Source organism: Meleagris gallopavo, chromosome 7 (assembly GCF_905368555.1).
Source record: "Meleagris gallopavo chromosome 7, MGAL_WU_HG_1.1, whole genome shotgun sequence".
Lineage (NCBI taxonomy): Eukaryota > Metazoa > Chordata > Aves > Galliformes > Phasianidae > Meleagris > Meleagris gallopavo.
This window is the reverse complement of record NC_139410.1, coordinates 29,883,878-29,901,711: the sequence shown is the minus strand read 5'-3', so window position 1 is coordinate 29,901,711 and position 17,834 is coordinate 29,883,878. Positions and strand designations below refer to the sequence as shown.

The following is a 17,834-nucleotide window of genomic DNA, read 5'->3' as shown; positions in this document are numbered from 1 at the left end:
CAGGCAAGACTTATGTTGGCCTGACTTCTAATGTACAATCACTTTAACCTATGAAATATTTACTATTAATAAAGTAGACTATCCCTGTCTGGCAGAGAATATTATTTTCTGCAAGTTATCACAGAAAGTCTTCTCTGAGCTTGTAAAAGATCAGTGCTATTGAGTGTAATTGATTTGGCTTAGACTTTTGAATTTTGCTTTGTAAGACATTTCAAATATCTGCAACTGAAAAAACACAGCATAGAGAAAATATAGATTTAGCAGTCCAAAAATACTGCTATACCCACCTGCTACATTAAGCTTTTCGACTGCTCCTAAGCTGGGAGCTGAAGTGGTAGTATTGTTGGTAGAGTTTGCTCCTGTTCCATTAAGTACAAGATTTTCCACTTTGGACTCCAGTTTCCCAATACGCTGCAAGATATTATCCAACAAGACTGCAAGTGTTTTCTTCAAATCTACAAATGAAAAGTTAGATTGCTTAATAATGAATGCACGCTATCAGACAGAATCAAAAATAGATATGAGAATGAGACTGGAATATACACACACACACTTTATCAGTGCACTATTGCTCCCTATTTTGCTTGGCCTTAGATACAAGCTTTCCATGATGTGTAACTGGTCTTCCTATGGACTTTATAAAGCAAAGTACAACTCACAGATGTATCCTACATTCAAGGAGAAGTATGAATGTAAGTGGGATAAAAAATAGGAAAAAAGAAAAAAAAACACGTTTTGTGATAGTTCAAGTAATAATAAGTTACTTAAACAGCAATGAATGTCTGCATTTTACTTATAATCATCCATCATCTGCCTTCAGGTGTTATTCTGGAGCTCTATATAGACAAACACACCTTCACTTTACCCAGAGACATACCATACCCTCTCTAACTGGAATGTCCTAAGAAAAACAAAAGAACTTGACTCTACTGCAAAAACACATCCCAAATCATTCAGTTTTTGCAAAACTGCCCATCCAATCTACAACAGTCAGCTGGACATTTCAAATTAAGCATCAAGTAGAAAAGAAAAAAGAGAAATGAAGGACAAAGTACTTTCATTTAAAAGCAAAGCCAGAATTAGATTTGACTGAGATACTGGACCTGGAAGTCTTTGCTGTATTACCCAACTATTTCAATAACAAGACCTAAATCCATAATAAAGAGCTCTTAGAGGAACAGAATCCAACATTCTGTCAGATTCTCAGTCACTTGGAAAATAAATTTCCACTTCCAAAAGAAGGGAAAGCTTTGAATCAGTACAGAAGCCTCCTGCCTCTCTTTCACCACAACCAGGTTTTACACTGTTGAAATGTACCCAAACAACCATAAAATCACTTATTTCTTCAGTCCGTGACTGTGTCTACTTATCTGTTGGATCAGATGTAGCATTTCCATTTGCAAGGAAACCAACAAAGGGTATTTGGAGTTTGCCTATTGTATAACAACCCAAAAAGTGTTTCGTGATTTTTTTTTTCTTTTCTATTTTTTTCTCTTCAGTTTTCTCAAGGTAACACAAACACTTGGGTAAGCTAGAAGAATTGCAGGCAAGAGAAAAAAAACAGACCACTATCATGTCAAAAATTTATAATTCAAGTGGCAATAAGCCAAAGAAGATGAAAGTATTGTTCTTTGTTCACTTACCCTTGTTTCAGGATTAAGGAATTTGGTATGATGCATTTACATTATTTTCCCACATAATTTCATATATATTATGTATAATACCCCTTCTGCTTTCCACAACTTTAGAATCAGATAACTTTCTGATCTGTAACAGAAAATTCCTCCATACATTTGAAGAGATTAATCTGTCCCAACACAGTTGTAGTTTTGCCATTCTTTGTACTTTTTCTTAGGAGCAGCTCAAATCTTATGCAAATGTGAGATTAAATAAGGGAAGGTCATTACACTTGGAAAGCTTATGATTATTTTCTCCTAATATAAAGAAGTCCTATTTATTCAATGAAGCCATAAAGATATATATATATTTTTAATTTATTTATTTATTTTGTAATTGTGTTTTCTTTAGTCTGCTGAAGACTGGAATCTTATGTGCTAATAATATGGACTGTCTTGATATAATTTTAAATATTGGCACAGTGCAATACAATGAAGGATAAAAGAAGCATTTATGAAAGTGTGATGTTTCACAGCGGGAATGCAGAAGACCCTTAGTGGTAAGTCTGCAGAAGGAAAGAGTGGAACAGGGATTTAACACCAATAAAAACGTGGAATAGAGGAAGAAAATCCAGGAACAAAGGTAGAATGGAATATTCAGAAAAAAATGAGGAAGAAACATAGTACACAAAGGCATACTCTAAGAATCAAGAGAAAAACAGCTAACATTGTAAACTTTTCATAGTAGTACCAAAACATCGATATAAGGCACTTCTTGTCAGAACAAAAAAGCAGTTGGAGGCCAATTTGAGAAAGAGATGGCCAAAGCAGAGATTCAAAATAATTTCTGCAAAACAACTGTTTACTACTATGAAAATCTAATACTTATTGTGTATATCTGAAGTAAAACTTTTTTAAAGAACGTGTTTGATCCACTGATCTGACAGGCCAATATAAAGTAGAAAGAAAAATGAGAAAGCAAAGAAGCTGTGCAATCCAAAGTAATGAATGACTGAACAACCTTTGAGTGGATAAGAGCAGCCAAAGCAAGCAAACTTAGTACTTACTCTTGAAAACAGGAATCATGACTGTGCTCACTAATAGCAATCAGAGGATAAGATTAAAAAAATAAAAGGCTAAAATTCAAGAGCATATCCTGTACACTCAGACCTAGCCAGGGCTATTTTGGTTGGCAATCCTGCGTGAGGGAGGGGGAGCCTTGAACCCAGATGATCTTTGAGGTCCTTCTTTCTAGCCCAAGTCACTCTGTGACTCTGTAAGAGCAGCTGTCATAGAATAATGAAGCAGCTTCTACCCATTACCATTAGCATGAGGCAGTAACGTGTTTATTCCTAAACAACTAATCTGATAATTTGCTATCAACAAATCATTTGGTGTGCCAAGGAGTGACTAGCTGGCTATACTACTCACTTTAATACAGTATTATTTAATCCAGTGCCATCCACTCATCATAGCATTTTTCCCACTGCATTTTTACACGACTTTACATCCTTAAGAACAGTTTAATTTGAAAAAACTTGCCTAAACTCGTCTTTAAAGTAAACATTCTTTTTATTCATAGACCTCGAATTTTTCATGCAAAATTTAGCTTTAACTTACAAAAATTTTAGTTTTTTCATGCACCTTCAAATGCCAATAGCTTCTCCTGGGGAACTTGACCATTGTTTGGCAGCAATTCAACTTGTTCCACAGCAGGCTTTAGAACAGGAAACAAAAGTCATAGGCCAAAAATTGTAGGGAGAATTCAGATTAAGGATATTCTGTACACTCAGGCCTCGCCAGGGCACAGATTAATGCAGTTACCCTTCAACTACAGGAGAAAGATGAAGTTTTTTGTTTTTAATTTTTTTCTTCATCAACCACTCTTACAAGATAATGGGACACTGATAATTGTTAAATAGCAGATAGAGGGTTTTTAAAGCCTATGCAAACAATTCACCAGCTGGTCAAGAGAGGTGCACATTTCCTTCTACTCAGCATTGGTGAAGCCACATACAGAGTGCTCCTCAGTACAGCAGAGACCTGGAACTCCTGGTGAAAGTTCAGCAGAGCACCAGCAAGTGATCACTGGACAGGAGCATCTCTGAGAGAACCGGGAGGACTGTTCACCCTGAAGAAGCAGAGGATCAGGGAGACTTTATCACAGTGTACAAATAACTGAGCGAGGTTGCAAAGAGGACAGAGAAATCTATTTTCAGAGGTGTCCAGGGCCAGGATAAGAGGCAGTGTGCACAAACTGGAACACAAAAGGTTTCATCTAGGCATCAGAAAGCATTTCTGTGCTGTGTGGATAACAAAGCACTGACTGCACTAGGTTATGCAGTCTCCTCCTTGGAGATCTTCAAAAGCTACCTGGATGCAGTCCTGGATATCCCCTCCAGATGCTGGGGCAGAGGTTGGAGAAGATGGGCCCAGAGATCCCTGCTAATCTCAAACATTTTGTGAGTTTGTGAAAGCCTTAAAGAACCTCTACTTGCTGGGAAGACTTCAGTCCAAATATTTATCTAGAGCCACTCTATTTAGCTTGCACTGCTCTGTAAAATTATGATACCAATATAGTTTAAAGTGCAAACACACATCAGTAGAAGTTATTGAAGAACTGAAGAACAGGGACTCCCTGTTAAATTTAATCAACAAAGCAATGTAATTGTTAGCTATGTTACAGAAGATACTCTCAGCCTTGCAGGCAAGGACCTTTTCATAAACTCCAACATTCTTTTGTTCTTTTCAGGGGAAGAAGTGGTAGCAGAAATGAGAAGACGTCCAGTACAATATTTTCATTAATATATTAATAATATAATATTTTCATTTCACCAAAGAGAAATGAGTATAAAGAGAAAATGACAGAAAATGGTGCAAATATGGTCTGTTGCATCCTAACCATCATTATTTTCAAATCCTACAAAAAACCTGATTTTTGATAGCAGAATATTAGGACAACTTTAAAAGAAAACAAATCTAGATGACTGATTTTTTTATTAATTAGCCAATAGTCTAAAAGTGCACAGGTAAGTAGGAAAGAAAGTGAGCTTAGAAATAGCTAAAAAGGTGTATGATGTGATTCTATCAGATTAGAAAGAAACTACACCTCACGTAATATTAGATTACATTTTTGTTTTCTTATTGTTTTCTAAAAATGCTTCATTCGCTTTTATATGCTTTGCTTCATACATACACACACACAAACTTAAGTGCCATCTTGTATGAAATGGATGACAGGAAGTCCTACAAACTATCAGACACAGCATCGAAATTCATGAAAAGAATATTCTTTACTCTGAGGTAAATATGATATATTTAAGCTTAAATTTAACCTTAGGACACATACATAAGCTTAAATGTTAGGGAAATTGACTGGACATAAATGTGCAATGGAAAAGAGAAGATAAACAGAGCAGGTCTCCACTTCATCACTAAAACAAGATATTCTTGTACAAGGAATTTCTTGCAACTCTGACATGCCAACTGAAAAGTCTCCTAAGGTTCTCCCTAACAGCAAAACCACACATTTTTTAAAATCAAGTTCTAACACGTAACTTGAGGCATAACATATATGGCTACTAGACAGATGTAGGGAAAAAAAAAAAAAAGCAGATAATTTCATTTCCAAGTGACTGAAAATTTAAATTTTGTCCCATTTCATAACTTACAAGCAAAAAATGTTCTTCTCCATCTGTGCAGAAAACCTGCAGTATGAAATACTGTCAATTGAGCAGCATTACAAAGTACAATGTTTGGACATCTTAGAAAAGCCCTTGATCAGATTATCATGTAATCTAGAACACACACTTACCGTATGCTGTCACTGTTCCAACATAAGGTCCATCAACCACATTTTTATTTTCTTCAGCTAATGCTTTGATATATCTTTTGCTGAGATCCAAAATTTGTTCACGCAGGACTGAACTGCTTTCGTGTTGTGTTTGCTGCTGAATAGTGAAATGCAGAAGCATCATTCCCCAAATAAAACCAAAAGTCACCAGAAAAAAGCCAAGTTTCTGAGAGGACAGCTTCCATGGAGAGAATGCCATGATTCCCAACAGCTTCTCACAGTTAGTAAAAAGGTTCCTAAAGCACGAAGCCAAAGAGCAAGTTCATGGTCCAAGTATATGCAGATCACAGAGCAGGACTCAGTCTTATTCCGACTCCTTAGTCAACATATATCTGTATTTCAGCTCCATCCTGTTGCAAGAGGAAAGAAAAGTAGCAAAGTTAGCACAAAATACTAGAAATTTTTATGAGCTACAGTAAGTCTTTACCATAACTAGTACTAAAAGATGTAGACAATATGCTTTTTTCCAACTGTTTGATTTGTATGCATCAATATTGTGCTGTGTTACTCAGAGCACAAACAAACTAAGAAAAACACTGGAAACAGAACAAAGAAAAAAGTGATGTGCCTGAGCAGGTGTAGAACACCTCTCAATATCTGGATCAAGTTCAATGCTTGAAACTGTTTCCAATCTAAATTTCAAGACAAGGTTGCTTCAACGTATTTTTATTTTTCCTGTGTGCACACAAAACTTTGTGATGTTGCCAATGCAGCAATTTAAGACGATTCTTAATGTAATTCAGTTCTCAGAAAACAAGTAATTTTAGCTGGCAATGACACTGTTAGGAGATCCTGGCAAGAGCTATGGCATATGGCTAGATAGATGATCAGGAAATCAGACTCCCTCAGGGGTAAAGAGCGAGAAAAAAAAAAAAAAAAGAAAAAAAGTCTACATTATTTAAACCAATACGCTCTGCTGGCTTACACTGCAAGTAGTCAGAAGGCTGGAATAATCTCTTCTTGCTCTTGTGTGGCCTCTGCCATGCATCGTTACTCCTTATTCATAAAACGTAATCCAATGAGTCTGCACTTTACGGCTAAATTCAAAACACGTATTACTTCTGAATGCTACAACACATCTTTTGTATCTAAAATTAATATTCTCAGTGCTTTTCCCACACTATGGAAAAAGACTTGGCTAGCTGCCTTCAAGAGAAATAGTAGGACCATCTTCTCACTGTAAACTCGAAGATAAAAACTGGCATAAAGTATTCAAAGGCAAGAAAAGCTCTGCGATGAGGGCTGGAGGCAGTGTCTTTAGCATAAAACCCTACAACAGAAGAAAGGTAATTCAAAGGTAATTAAGTGTAACCTATCATGTTATAAAACACAGATTTGGTAAAATGTGATCCTTTTAACTTCCTAATGCTCCCAGACAGGATTAGAAAATATGATGTTCTCTCCCATTCTGCACATGCACAGCTAATGCAGATGTTACTTTGTTTTAATAGGATAATTACACAGATGCCTGCTGGCAGTACTCTGGTAAAATTCCCTTTAGATCTTCCCCTTTCAGTTCGACCAACAGTTCTGCAATAGGACAGAAATGCCTTTGGACTACTCAACTTCCAACACAACTTGTGGGTGCACGTAGCATTACTGATTACTACTGATTGCCAAAATAATTGCATTAGGCAGAAAACTAAAAGCAGAACAGAAAGTAACTGTAGCATGCATTTATGCTGCTAAAAGAACAATCTGCAGCCATCTGTTGCTTAGGAAGAATGGCAAAGAAAAATTGAAACTTCACTGAAAAATATTACAAAAGATTAAAACTGCTTTCCATAAACATAAGTCAATTTCCCAAGACAACACGAACTTCACTTGTTGCAGCTCACTTCACTATTGTCTAGGGACACTCTTGGGCTGACTGCAAAGTATAATATTATCATTTTACTAAAAACTGAATGCTGTACAATTTTGTTTGCAACATCTGATGTGAAAAAAAAAAGGATGGATGATTAAAACAACATCGCAATTTCAAAAAGAAATCTGAAATATCCAACATAATTCCCTCGGTGACTTGGTTTCACAAAAGAACTGACAGTGTACTCCATAGCAGAAGGACTTGTAGTTAAAACACCCAGTATTTCTTATCCCCCATTATCAATTTTACATGAGGATGAAGACACTGAACAAGAAAGCAAACCTACCAGCAGACATGTGCTAACAAGTTTTTTGTAATTAGTTTAGGAGAAAACACAGTTAATACTAAAAACAGCAATTCAAAAACTGCAAGGATCATTTTTTATCTGGTGCACGTCTAACCTTATAAGCATTCTCTACATAAATAAAGCTGTTAACTTTTCTATTTTGTTCATCAACAGGAAAAGAATCTTAAATACATTCAAAAAAATAAGAAGGTAGTCAGGAAATATTGAAGTTTTTCCATGAGAAAGAATCAAGATACTCTAGCAAAGGGAAGAATGGCTCCCACTACTTTGAGTCATAAAAGAAAAAAGAAATCAGCTCTTATGGAAACGTATCTGTATGTGCCTCTGAAGTGTAACAGACTTCTTTCTTTTTTCTTTTTAAAGCTTTGGAAAGAGGTGGTCTCACTCTAAGATAACTCTTGAAACAATTCCAGCACCTCTCTAGATACGTCCTAGTTGTTCAGTTTTTTGTGAAAATGGTAGGAAGGTGATTCATCCTGATTTTCTGACAACACCTAATGTACCAAAACTAAAAGTCAAGTGAGAAAAACAAGGTGAAAATGAAAGATATACAAGATAAAAATCCCACACTTGAATAAAAGATGAGTTTTGTTTTGTTCTTCTTTAAATTCAACTCCAACCATTCAAAATCTCATCATAACCAAATCAGTACACATTTTTTCCTTATTTCAGATACACTTTATTTTCTCTTTTAAACAGATGAGTTCCACCTATTGCAATAAACATAACTCAAAATAGAACTGCCACTGCCTGTAACAGTCACAGTTAGCACGTTTCTTTGGAATAAAGGGCTAACATTATACCCATTCTACATAGGTATAAAAGTTTCAATAATCTTAGTATTTTTAGTATTTCGGTTTCATTAAAGCACTTTCTTTTTCCCTAGTCTATATTTAATAAGCCACTGTTCAACAGCTGGACAATTCATCAGTTAGAGAGGATAATATTACCATTCCTACATTATCATAACCCAAAACTCCTCATACTGGTTAGGATATCAGGAAACTAATACCAAAGTGACCCTGTGTATCAGAGTCGCAAACCACACATTTCTCAGCATTCTCAGCCTTAGTGTTACAGGTGAGTTTGTTTTGTTTGTTTGAAGGCTTAGAATACAGTACAAACTGTTAATGTTCATGTGAACAGATTTTGATGTTCATCTACAGTACAGCTAGAAGATTAGTAGTAAAGTCTCTGCAGTATGTACCTATAGAAAGATTAAAGCTCTCTGTTCAATCTATAGCTATGTAAGGAATGCCCTGGAACTGCACTATCCTCAGCTAAGATTCCAGGGGAAATTCCACACTGTTCATCAACATCTCCACAGCTATAAAACCTTAATTGTTCGTAGCCAAAGCAGCAGTATAAAAGTAGCAGCAGATAAACATTATTTATTATTAATTTGTTATGAGCTCAAACATGAGCACAGTCATATTGCATGACTAGTAAACAGTATATAAGCATTTCTGTACCAAGTGGCTCAGTGAAAACAACACTGCTGCTGCGAGGAAAAGACCTCAGGCCTTCCACCAACTGCAAGGCTGAAATGGCCACCTGGAGCCACCCCTCGGCAGCATCACAGGACCCAGGGCTAGGAAGCACCCACAGACACAAAGGTCTTGCCATCACAGGATGCAGCTCGCAGTGCTTAACACACAGCATCAGCTCTGCAGTGCTGCGTGCTCATCAGTTACTTACATAGAGATTGGTACAAATTAAGTGCGGTGAATTGCAGTGACAGTGATGAGGAATGAGTAAGAGATAAATAATAGCGTATGTATTGTTAGCAAGTATCAGTCTGGTGAAGTTGTCTTCAACTTTTTAAATCTGTAGAAAGCAAGTTTCCCAGTCTTCTTAACCAGCAATCTTTAATTCTCCTTACTTCTAATTCTCCTCTTACCCACATGCATGCATAAACACGCACTCAGCCCCAACATCACACCACCACGCCTAACTGACAAATTGCGCTACTGCATCACAGCCAACTCCAAGAGGTTCTCTTAGAAAACCCACACATTAGGATCCTAATGCAAACATTGATCTGTTTTCCAGACTGTTTGCTGAAGAGGCCATGCTGCACTTCTGCTTGCAACCATCTGATACTGTAGAACAACTCCTAACAGGCTAACAGAGGACAAACATCAAGATGTGAGTTTCCTCCACTCCTACAGCAGATACATTAATCTAGCAGTTAATGGCAATCCAAGCACCAATTCAGCGCTCTGCCAGCACACCAGAGCCACAGCCAGAAAATAGTGGTGAGTGAAAACACTTGCCACATCCTCACGCTCCTCTGCTATGACATGCCAGGAGTCATGCTTCGTGCAGAAGCAGATGTAATACATCTTAAGAGACAGGCAACCCTCTAAAACCTCCTTTCTAGGAGAACTGAGTGCAACAGGGATTGCTAGGCTTTAATAGTTTAAAACAGACAGGCTCCAACATACACATACACTAAATTTCCAGGCTAATGTTAACTCATCTCCTCCTTCAGCTCCATTGCCTAAACAGATGTGCACTATATCCCAACTGAATGCAAATTAATGGATTTCCTGGTAGTGAGGCTTTCTGTTCCTGAGGGAGCATTCCAGCAGATGTTCCAGCCATGCTGGCCAGTCTGTGTTCTCAGCCAGCACAACCGTTACCAAAGTCTGCACACTTTCCTCTGCTTTACTTAGTGCAAGATGGCAAGTTTCTTTACTGGTGTTGGAAGCTGAATCCACCTTTCCTTCTTTCAAGATACAGCATTAATAATGCGATATATTACTACTTACTGCATGTAACAGTCATGTGCTATGATCAAAAAAGACCAGAAAAAAAATCATAAGAGAACAAGAAACGAGCCAGGTTTCTGATAAGAATGCTTACATTTGAACACAACTTCTGATTTGATCATATCACGTACACTTGGACTCCAGTACTGACATGTCAACAAAACAAACTCAGGAAATACCCTTTGATAGCATAAAACCACACACATATCTAATCAAAACCTAATGCCCTTAACTGCTGTGTTGAAGGTTCAGAATCAGCTTCACTGCCATTTTAGTCACTGATCATCTTAAATGCAAAAAGCACGGGGCAGACAGTAAATCCAGCTCTTTCCACACCTGGTTACTCTGAAGTGAGGAAATATGTGGTCAGATCAGAGTTAGTCCCCTGATTTCAACAACTAATCAGAATTTATTTCAGTTGTTAATTCAACTGTATGTATATGAGGGTCCACAGATATTAAGCCATCTCAAAAGATTTTCATCAGTCTCAACATAAGCTCTCAACACTTAGTTGTGATCAGTCCTGTAACACATTCCATGCACACCTCAAAGACAGTTTCCAAGCCCAGCTACTGAGGAAGGAGAAGCAGCTGAAAAAAAATCATGCAGTCGTACCAGCCTTGTCTAGTAGCAAAAGCATGCATAAATATTTGTGCAACTGTACATTCTGAAACGGACGTTCCTTACTATATAAAATAATGCAGAAAAACATTTCCTTGTCTGAATTACGGAGCTTTCGTTCTGTTCTTCCTTCTACTGCTTAACTTTATTTTCAGCAATGTTTCTGCCAACGAGTTCTTTTCCTTTAGCTGACAGATGTCACTGCTTCTTTTCTCTCAGCCCCCCCACTTACAGCTGAAATGCTACCACGTACTGTTCTGAAGTGGCAACTTGGGATGCAATACCATGAAGTGAGAAAACCAGAACAACACTGGGTCACAACAGTGAAAGCAGACCAGATGGACTGAGGGAGAGTAAAAGCATAAATACTGTGTTTGTTTTTTTAGGCTGCAGGGACATGTTTGCTTTTGTGTGTGTGCGTGTAGTAGAAATTGGCAGGAGGCGGTGGGATGAAAGTGGAAGGAGAGAAAAGAAGCCTCTGATAAGATGTCATAAAAAAAGTAAATTTTCATCTCGAGCAAACAGCTCGCCTTCACTTTCAAAAATAAATTTCTCCACATAGAAACAGTTTGGGTGGCAGCTCAACAAGCATTTCCCCATGTGGGTCTGTGATTTTACAGAGCACTCCAAGATGTTTCCAATTTTCTACCAAGCACATAATTTTCCACAGTTTAGTCCTACAGAAGTTAAATTGTATTTTTTTCCCCCTTTTGTTTGCTTACCCTGATATTTCAGGAAGGGAAGAGAAAAAAAAATTAAGTTACGCAAAGTGATTACAGTGGCAAACCTCCCTGCAAACACCTTGTCAGCCAGAACTAAGAGACAAGGAAAGGATACACAACACTGCACCCAGGATGCAAGAAAAGTCTGCTTTTTCCCCTCAAAGCAAAAGGATCACTCTACAGCCACCAAGCAGTGCCACAAATGTTATTCCTTACTTTTTCACGCTGAGCTCTCACTGCTAAATACCATTCTCCATTTTTCTACCCAAAACCCTTTTGGAACTCACAAACTCTACAGGTGTTTTATACAGCTTAAATGATTTAATATAAAACATTTGGAAAAAAATTGCATCTCCAACCTTCATGTTCTGCTTTAATTAAACATTTTACTGGACTTTCTTTAAAGAATTCATAACAAGGTTTTAATAGATGGGAGTACACTAAGTTTCAAGTGAAGATGCGTATCAGGGGGATTGGAGATTCATGATCCTTGAGGTCCCTTCCAATCCTGGCCATTCTGTGATTCTGTGATATCAATCAGACAATTCTGGAGCACGGAGAGAGTGGATGACTGAGGTAGAATGAAAACAACTACATCAAAATACAGCTGACAAACAAGACAATGAAAAAATACTGCTCAGGCAGCAGACCTAGAGCTCAAGAGTTCTCCAACATTAATATCGAAGAAGCTCACAACTGAAGATTTTATAGGGAGAAAGAATAAGACAAGAAATTTTGTATGATCTCATTGTTTTTAACTCATATGGATTAAAAGGAAAACCTAAAAGGAAAAATTCTTATGAAGTTCTTATGATTCAAATAATCCTTATGGATTAAAATCACTCCAGACAAAGCATTTAAGGACATAATCATAAACTATCTTGATCTTTTAATAACAGTGCTTAGAGATTAAAAAACTGGACTAATTTTAGGATTAGGAATAGGAAGACTCTCTCCAACTTTAAAGCAACAGAAATATTCCTGACTTTGAATAAATGAAAGAAACTGGAATTTTTACAGCTATTTATGGGCAAATTGTAAGGTAAATTACTAACATTTCTTCTCATTGCATTAAAGGATTCCACAAGCTGCTTTTTTGCACTGAAAAAGGATGTTTCAGCATGTCATCATGGTGATCAAGAGATTAGGAAAGTTGTTTTTCATTATATTTTGCAAGAAAGAAAGTTAAAAAATAGACTGAAAGCCCCAGTCCATCCTAAGACTTAGAAGAGATCCCCAAACCCAGCAAAAGAAGTACACAAGTGATTTTCACACCTGCAAGAGTCCCTTGTACAAACAAATCTTAACATACTTCATTAATTTAGATAAACTAAAAAGTAGATAGCATGGATAAGAAGTTTTTTGATGTGGACACAAGTACATAACCTTTTTCTCCTCCTCTCCTCACATCTACACAAATGTGACATCCATCTCTAAGCCTAATATATGACACCACCTTAAGTCATTCTCAATTTTACATTTGGTGTTTGACCGTTGAAAGGCACAGCTCTGGCACTTGCTAAGAAGCATAGTTTCATACTTTTTAGAACTTTTTTCCAGTTATGAACAAAAAGCCTTTCAGTGTTACATAGCAATCCTACGTGTGCAACTTGGTTTCAGGGAATTCTATCTCCTTAGGACACACTACAACTACTGTAACTACTGAGAGTTAAGGAAAATTGCTTTGAACTTATTCAGAAAATATTTTTAATGAAAAAATAGAATTGACTTCAGCTTACAATCCAAGCGACCAAATCACTTAGCACTCTGAGAAGAAATGTTTATTATATAAAAATTGAATCTGTTAGCTCATTTCATGAAGCAGATACTTCAGACTCACTCACTGCTGTTAACCACAACTCAGCCTGTTACATCACATCTTGCAGTCTGTCCAAGAGAAAAACAAGCAGCTCTCAACAGCAGCCCTGTCCAGAGGAAAGTCAAGAAGTGCTTTGTATTTAACAAGAAAGCTCTCATCATGTGGATGCCTAACGACCATCTCTTGTCAACATGATCTTCAACACACTAAATGTAATGTAGTCTTTAGACAACTGAAAATATAGTACAGGATTTAAGGAAAGATCCAAACATGTTCATGTTCAAAACACTCATTACATCTTACAGGAAAAGTTTGTGAAGAACAGAAGACATTTAAGTATTTAAGTACATCTGTGTAACAAAATTAACTTACTTGAATTTCTTGGACTTTGCTGGGAATGGCAGATAATTAAAACAAAAAAGAAATTCTCAATAAATTGGGTTTCAATAGATTTGCAGGTTTCTACATCCAAATTTTCCATAAAGGTCACAACAACAGAAGACAGGAGAGTTGAGTAACAATAAAAAGAATAAATTTGCAAGTATATGTTATTAAGTAAGAGTATACCATATAATAGGAGGAAAACAACCCAAACTATCTAAGCTGAACATTAAATGAAGTTTTAAGAAATATTTATTTCTAGTTGCTTTAGAACATGTTGAACCTGGGTCAAAGTATAACATTTCTTCCTACAAATTTGTTCTTGGCAAGCTTCTGGAATACAATCCAATTTAGGTGGCTAGACAAATGGTTGAAAATACAAGCTGCATCTCCAAAGCAGAGTATTTACTGGAACTAAAATTTCAACAGTCACCCATTTCAAAATAACAGTGCTATTTTATTCCATTGCTCTAGTTTCTGTATTTAAGATGTTTTCTTTATTATCAGAAAGGGTGAGATTGCAATTCGTTTCACATCTAATTTGAAAGAAAGACAGCAAAACATCTGAACACATATCTTGTGTCTCCTGAATAAATCTTGTTTACAAACATTGGTATTTACCAACCATTGATGCAATTAGATGAGCACTTTCACTGAAATGAAAGTTGCTACTATTACTTATAAAGAGAAATAAGAAACAACAGCAATGCAAAAAAAAAGTGTATTACATCTAAAGACAATCAAACCCATTCTAGCTGATGAGTTACTACAGTTTTACTGAATCAGCAGCAGCACCAGAGCTGCAGAGCTGGTATTTTTGTTAAACTGTAACAACCTCGTGCCACTAAAACAGCATTCCCACCACCAAAATGCTTAGAGGGATGTATACGTAGTTCTCTACACATTCAAGAAGCCCAATTAGAAACCTGCAGTCGCATGAGACAGATCTTTAGAGCAATAGTACTGCTTGAAATCAATGCTGAGCCTGTGCTTTTGGAGGAGAAAACACCTGAGGGGAATCAGGTCTCTGGGTAAGTGCTGAATGAAATTAGACAAAACCTTCACTACATATGCAGATCTCAGCTGTCCAGCCAGTTATGGATAGTAATGATACAATCCTTTAAAACAGAACGATTTCTCCCTGCAGACAATTTTCACAATCTGCTATGAATGATATGGCCACAACCACAGAAGTATTTTCAGAGGAAAGCCAGCAGCACGACACTAAACGTGGCACCATTCTCACTTGCTACATGGAATATTTTATAGCCACGATGGATGCAGGTAGAAGGCAGTCAGCTTTTCAGTTCTCTGCAGGATTTAATAAAGTATACAAGCTTCCTTTACAGAAGTCTGAGCTGTACTTAGTATACTGTAGGGCACAAAACTTATAAACTATTTTGAGTAGGTGGAAAACAGCCTCTCTTTTTCCAACATCCCTTGACAGCTGTAGAACAGCTTGTACTGGCAAACTGAGGAATAGCTCTACTTCAGCTGTGGCCCCTTGCAAAACTAAATGAAGAAGAAAAAAAAGAAAAAAAGCTAGAAATGCAGAATACAGCCAGAAGCAGCAGCATAAGGAAAGTGAATCAGTAATACCATATTGTTGCTCTCAAATTCCAAGGAGGAGAGAGAAGACACACACACATTGCCCCCAAATCCAGGAAATAATATGAAAAAGTCCTGAGCTGATATTCTACGTGACATAACAGTTCAATAACCTGCTAGTACTGAAGGACAGCTGAAGAACCCAAAAAGCTCTCCTCATTGCTTATACCCTGTCATTAACAACAATGCACCTTTTCTTCAGCCTCTCTCACTCCGAAGGTCCTCTCGATAGCTCTAGTCTACCTGCACCAAAGAAAGCTTAAAAAAGCCTGTTGGTTCTAATCCACCTTCTTCAATGACTCCATGCCTTTTGTAAATCAACTAAATTGGTGGAAATGCATTCTTTTGCAAAGTACATTTTGTTAAGGCAATACTCTCATTCAAGGTTTGTTAGCAAAAGTAGCTTCATTTTCAGTGCTAAAAGCAAACCTTTACTCCTTCTGCAGTGCAGCTCCAAAGTAAATGTTAATATCTTGGCAAATTTAATTATTTACAACATCAAATGCTTTAATTTCAGAGTTGTCATGGATTTGCTTTCCCTTCTTGAAGGATGCAGCTAGAACTTACACAAGCTATTTCCTTGCTGAAGTTATCCTTAAATGAACCATGAAGTGAAGTCTGAAGCCTGCCTTTACCAGACAGAAAATCACACCTTAGGTCTCAAAATCTCTGTTTATGTCAGCATGCAACACAACAGAACAGCAAAACAAAACGATAGGCTTTGAGGACCTGACGTTCACACCACAGGCATTTCAGCTCAGGGATGTACGGGGTGTGCATATTAATAGCAGGGGACAGTGCTGTGCATTGTATCTAGTCCACCTTACTGACTAAATGCCAACAGTCTGAGAACATTTCCTGCATTCCTGGAATGTTTTAATTGAAAGGGAATCCAGTTTGTGATCTCCAAGGTACCCTGCAATACAAGTTGAAGTGTTACTAGCAAGGTTACAATTCACTTCAAAGAGCAGTTCACATTCAAAGCAATGTTTGGGAACACCCCATACTATCCTGACCTACCAAACTCACCACAGAAATGACCAGAAAAAAAGAAACACAAACATAATTCAATTGCCTGCAGTTACCCTCTCGAGAAACAAAACAGAAATTTTAATGACCGAATAGGTATACGAAAAGCTACATTTCCTTTACAAGTGTTTTTGTTATAGAATGGCACAGAGCTGCAGATTTACTAAGTCAGAATATGCCAGAATTTAGCTTAAGTTTGAATGAATGTAACTATATCAGAAAGGGTTGCTGGAATTCCTGCAGCACAGTAACATGCTAAAGCTGCTCAGATCACATGCTATCCATTAACCACTGCATTCTGAACTTGTGAAGGACAAAATTAGATGACTTGCTTCATTGGGAAATTAAACTAGAAAAATGAAAGAGGCAGCAATTTTGTATTCACATTTTAGGTATAACAGGTTAAAGATAAATAACATGATCCGATAGGAAAAATAAAGCTGAGATCTTCTAATTATGGGTAAGAATTTGAAAAAAAAAAAAAAAAAAAAAAACAACCAGTAATTCATCCACATTGCAATTTATGTACTTACAGAATAACAGATATGGGAAGGAAGTTGTAGAGAAAACAACTGTAAGAAAGAGGGGGAAAAACTTGAAAACCTGAGAAAAAAAATCACTATAACAGAAAGACAGAAGCGTTAAGTTAATCAAGAAATTAAAAGGTGAGAAAGAAAACAAATGCACCAAATGAAGACTTGAGGTAAAAAGAAAAAAATTCAATGCAATCCCAAGGTAGAGTTAACAAAACACACATTGGACAGACAACAAGATGCTAGAAAATTATCCTGAAAAGACAAGGGCTTAACTAACTGAATGGCTGAACACACCAGGTCACGAAAGACTGAAAAAAAACCACCAGATAAAGAACAGTAAATACTATTAAATCAACATTATGATTGATATGTCAACAGATAAAAGTGAGTTTTCATGGCCAAGCCACACTTGGCCTAATAAACTAATAAATTCTCATATACAAATTGGACTGTAAACATCAATTGAGGAAAACTGTTTGTCAAGGAGTTTTTGGCATTTCCTGGTATTCTTAGAAGCGGCAGAGCTTTCACCCTGAGTGAGGAACAAGTTGGGTTTTTCCTTTATGAGAAACCTGCAGCCAGTGATTAGACTTCCCGTTTTATGATATTTCTTCAATAAATTCTCCAAGATAAGTGGAAACCCCCTCAGATACTATTCCTCACTATTATTGCTACCCTTACTGATACATCAACCTCAAAAA

General features: G+C 36.9%; 1 protein-coding gene across 4 annotated transcripts in view; it reads right to left on the bottom strand.

The window, feature by feature from the left end:
* Positions 1-17,834, bottom strand: part of MGAT5 (alpha-1,6-mannosylglycoprotein 6-beta-N-acetylglucosaminyltransferase) — a 115,526-nt gene that overhangs the window by 67,151 nt on the left and 30,541 nt on the right. For all 4 annotated transcript variants that reach the window (XM_085228765.1, XM_085228768.1, XM_085228766.1 and 1 more), the window contains 2 exons: positions 5,431-5,819; positions 288-455 (listed from right to left, as the gene is read on the bottom strand). In XM_085228765.1, the coding sequence (XP_085084891.1) occupies positions 288-455; positions 5,431-5,668 (406 nt within the window). In that variant the 5' untranslated portion in view covers positions 5,669-5,819. The remainder of the gene's footprint in view (positions 1-287; positions 456-5,430; positions 5,820-17,834) is intronic.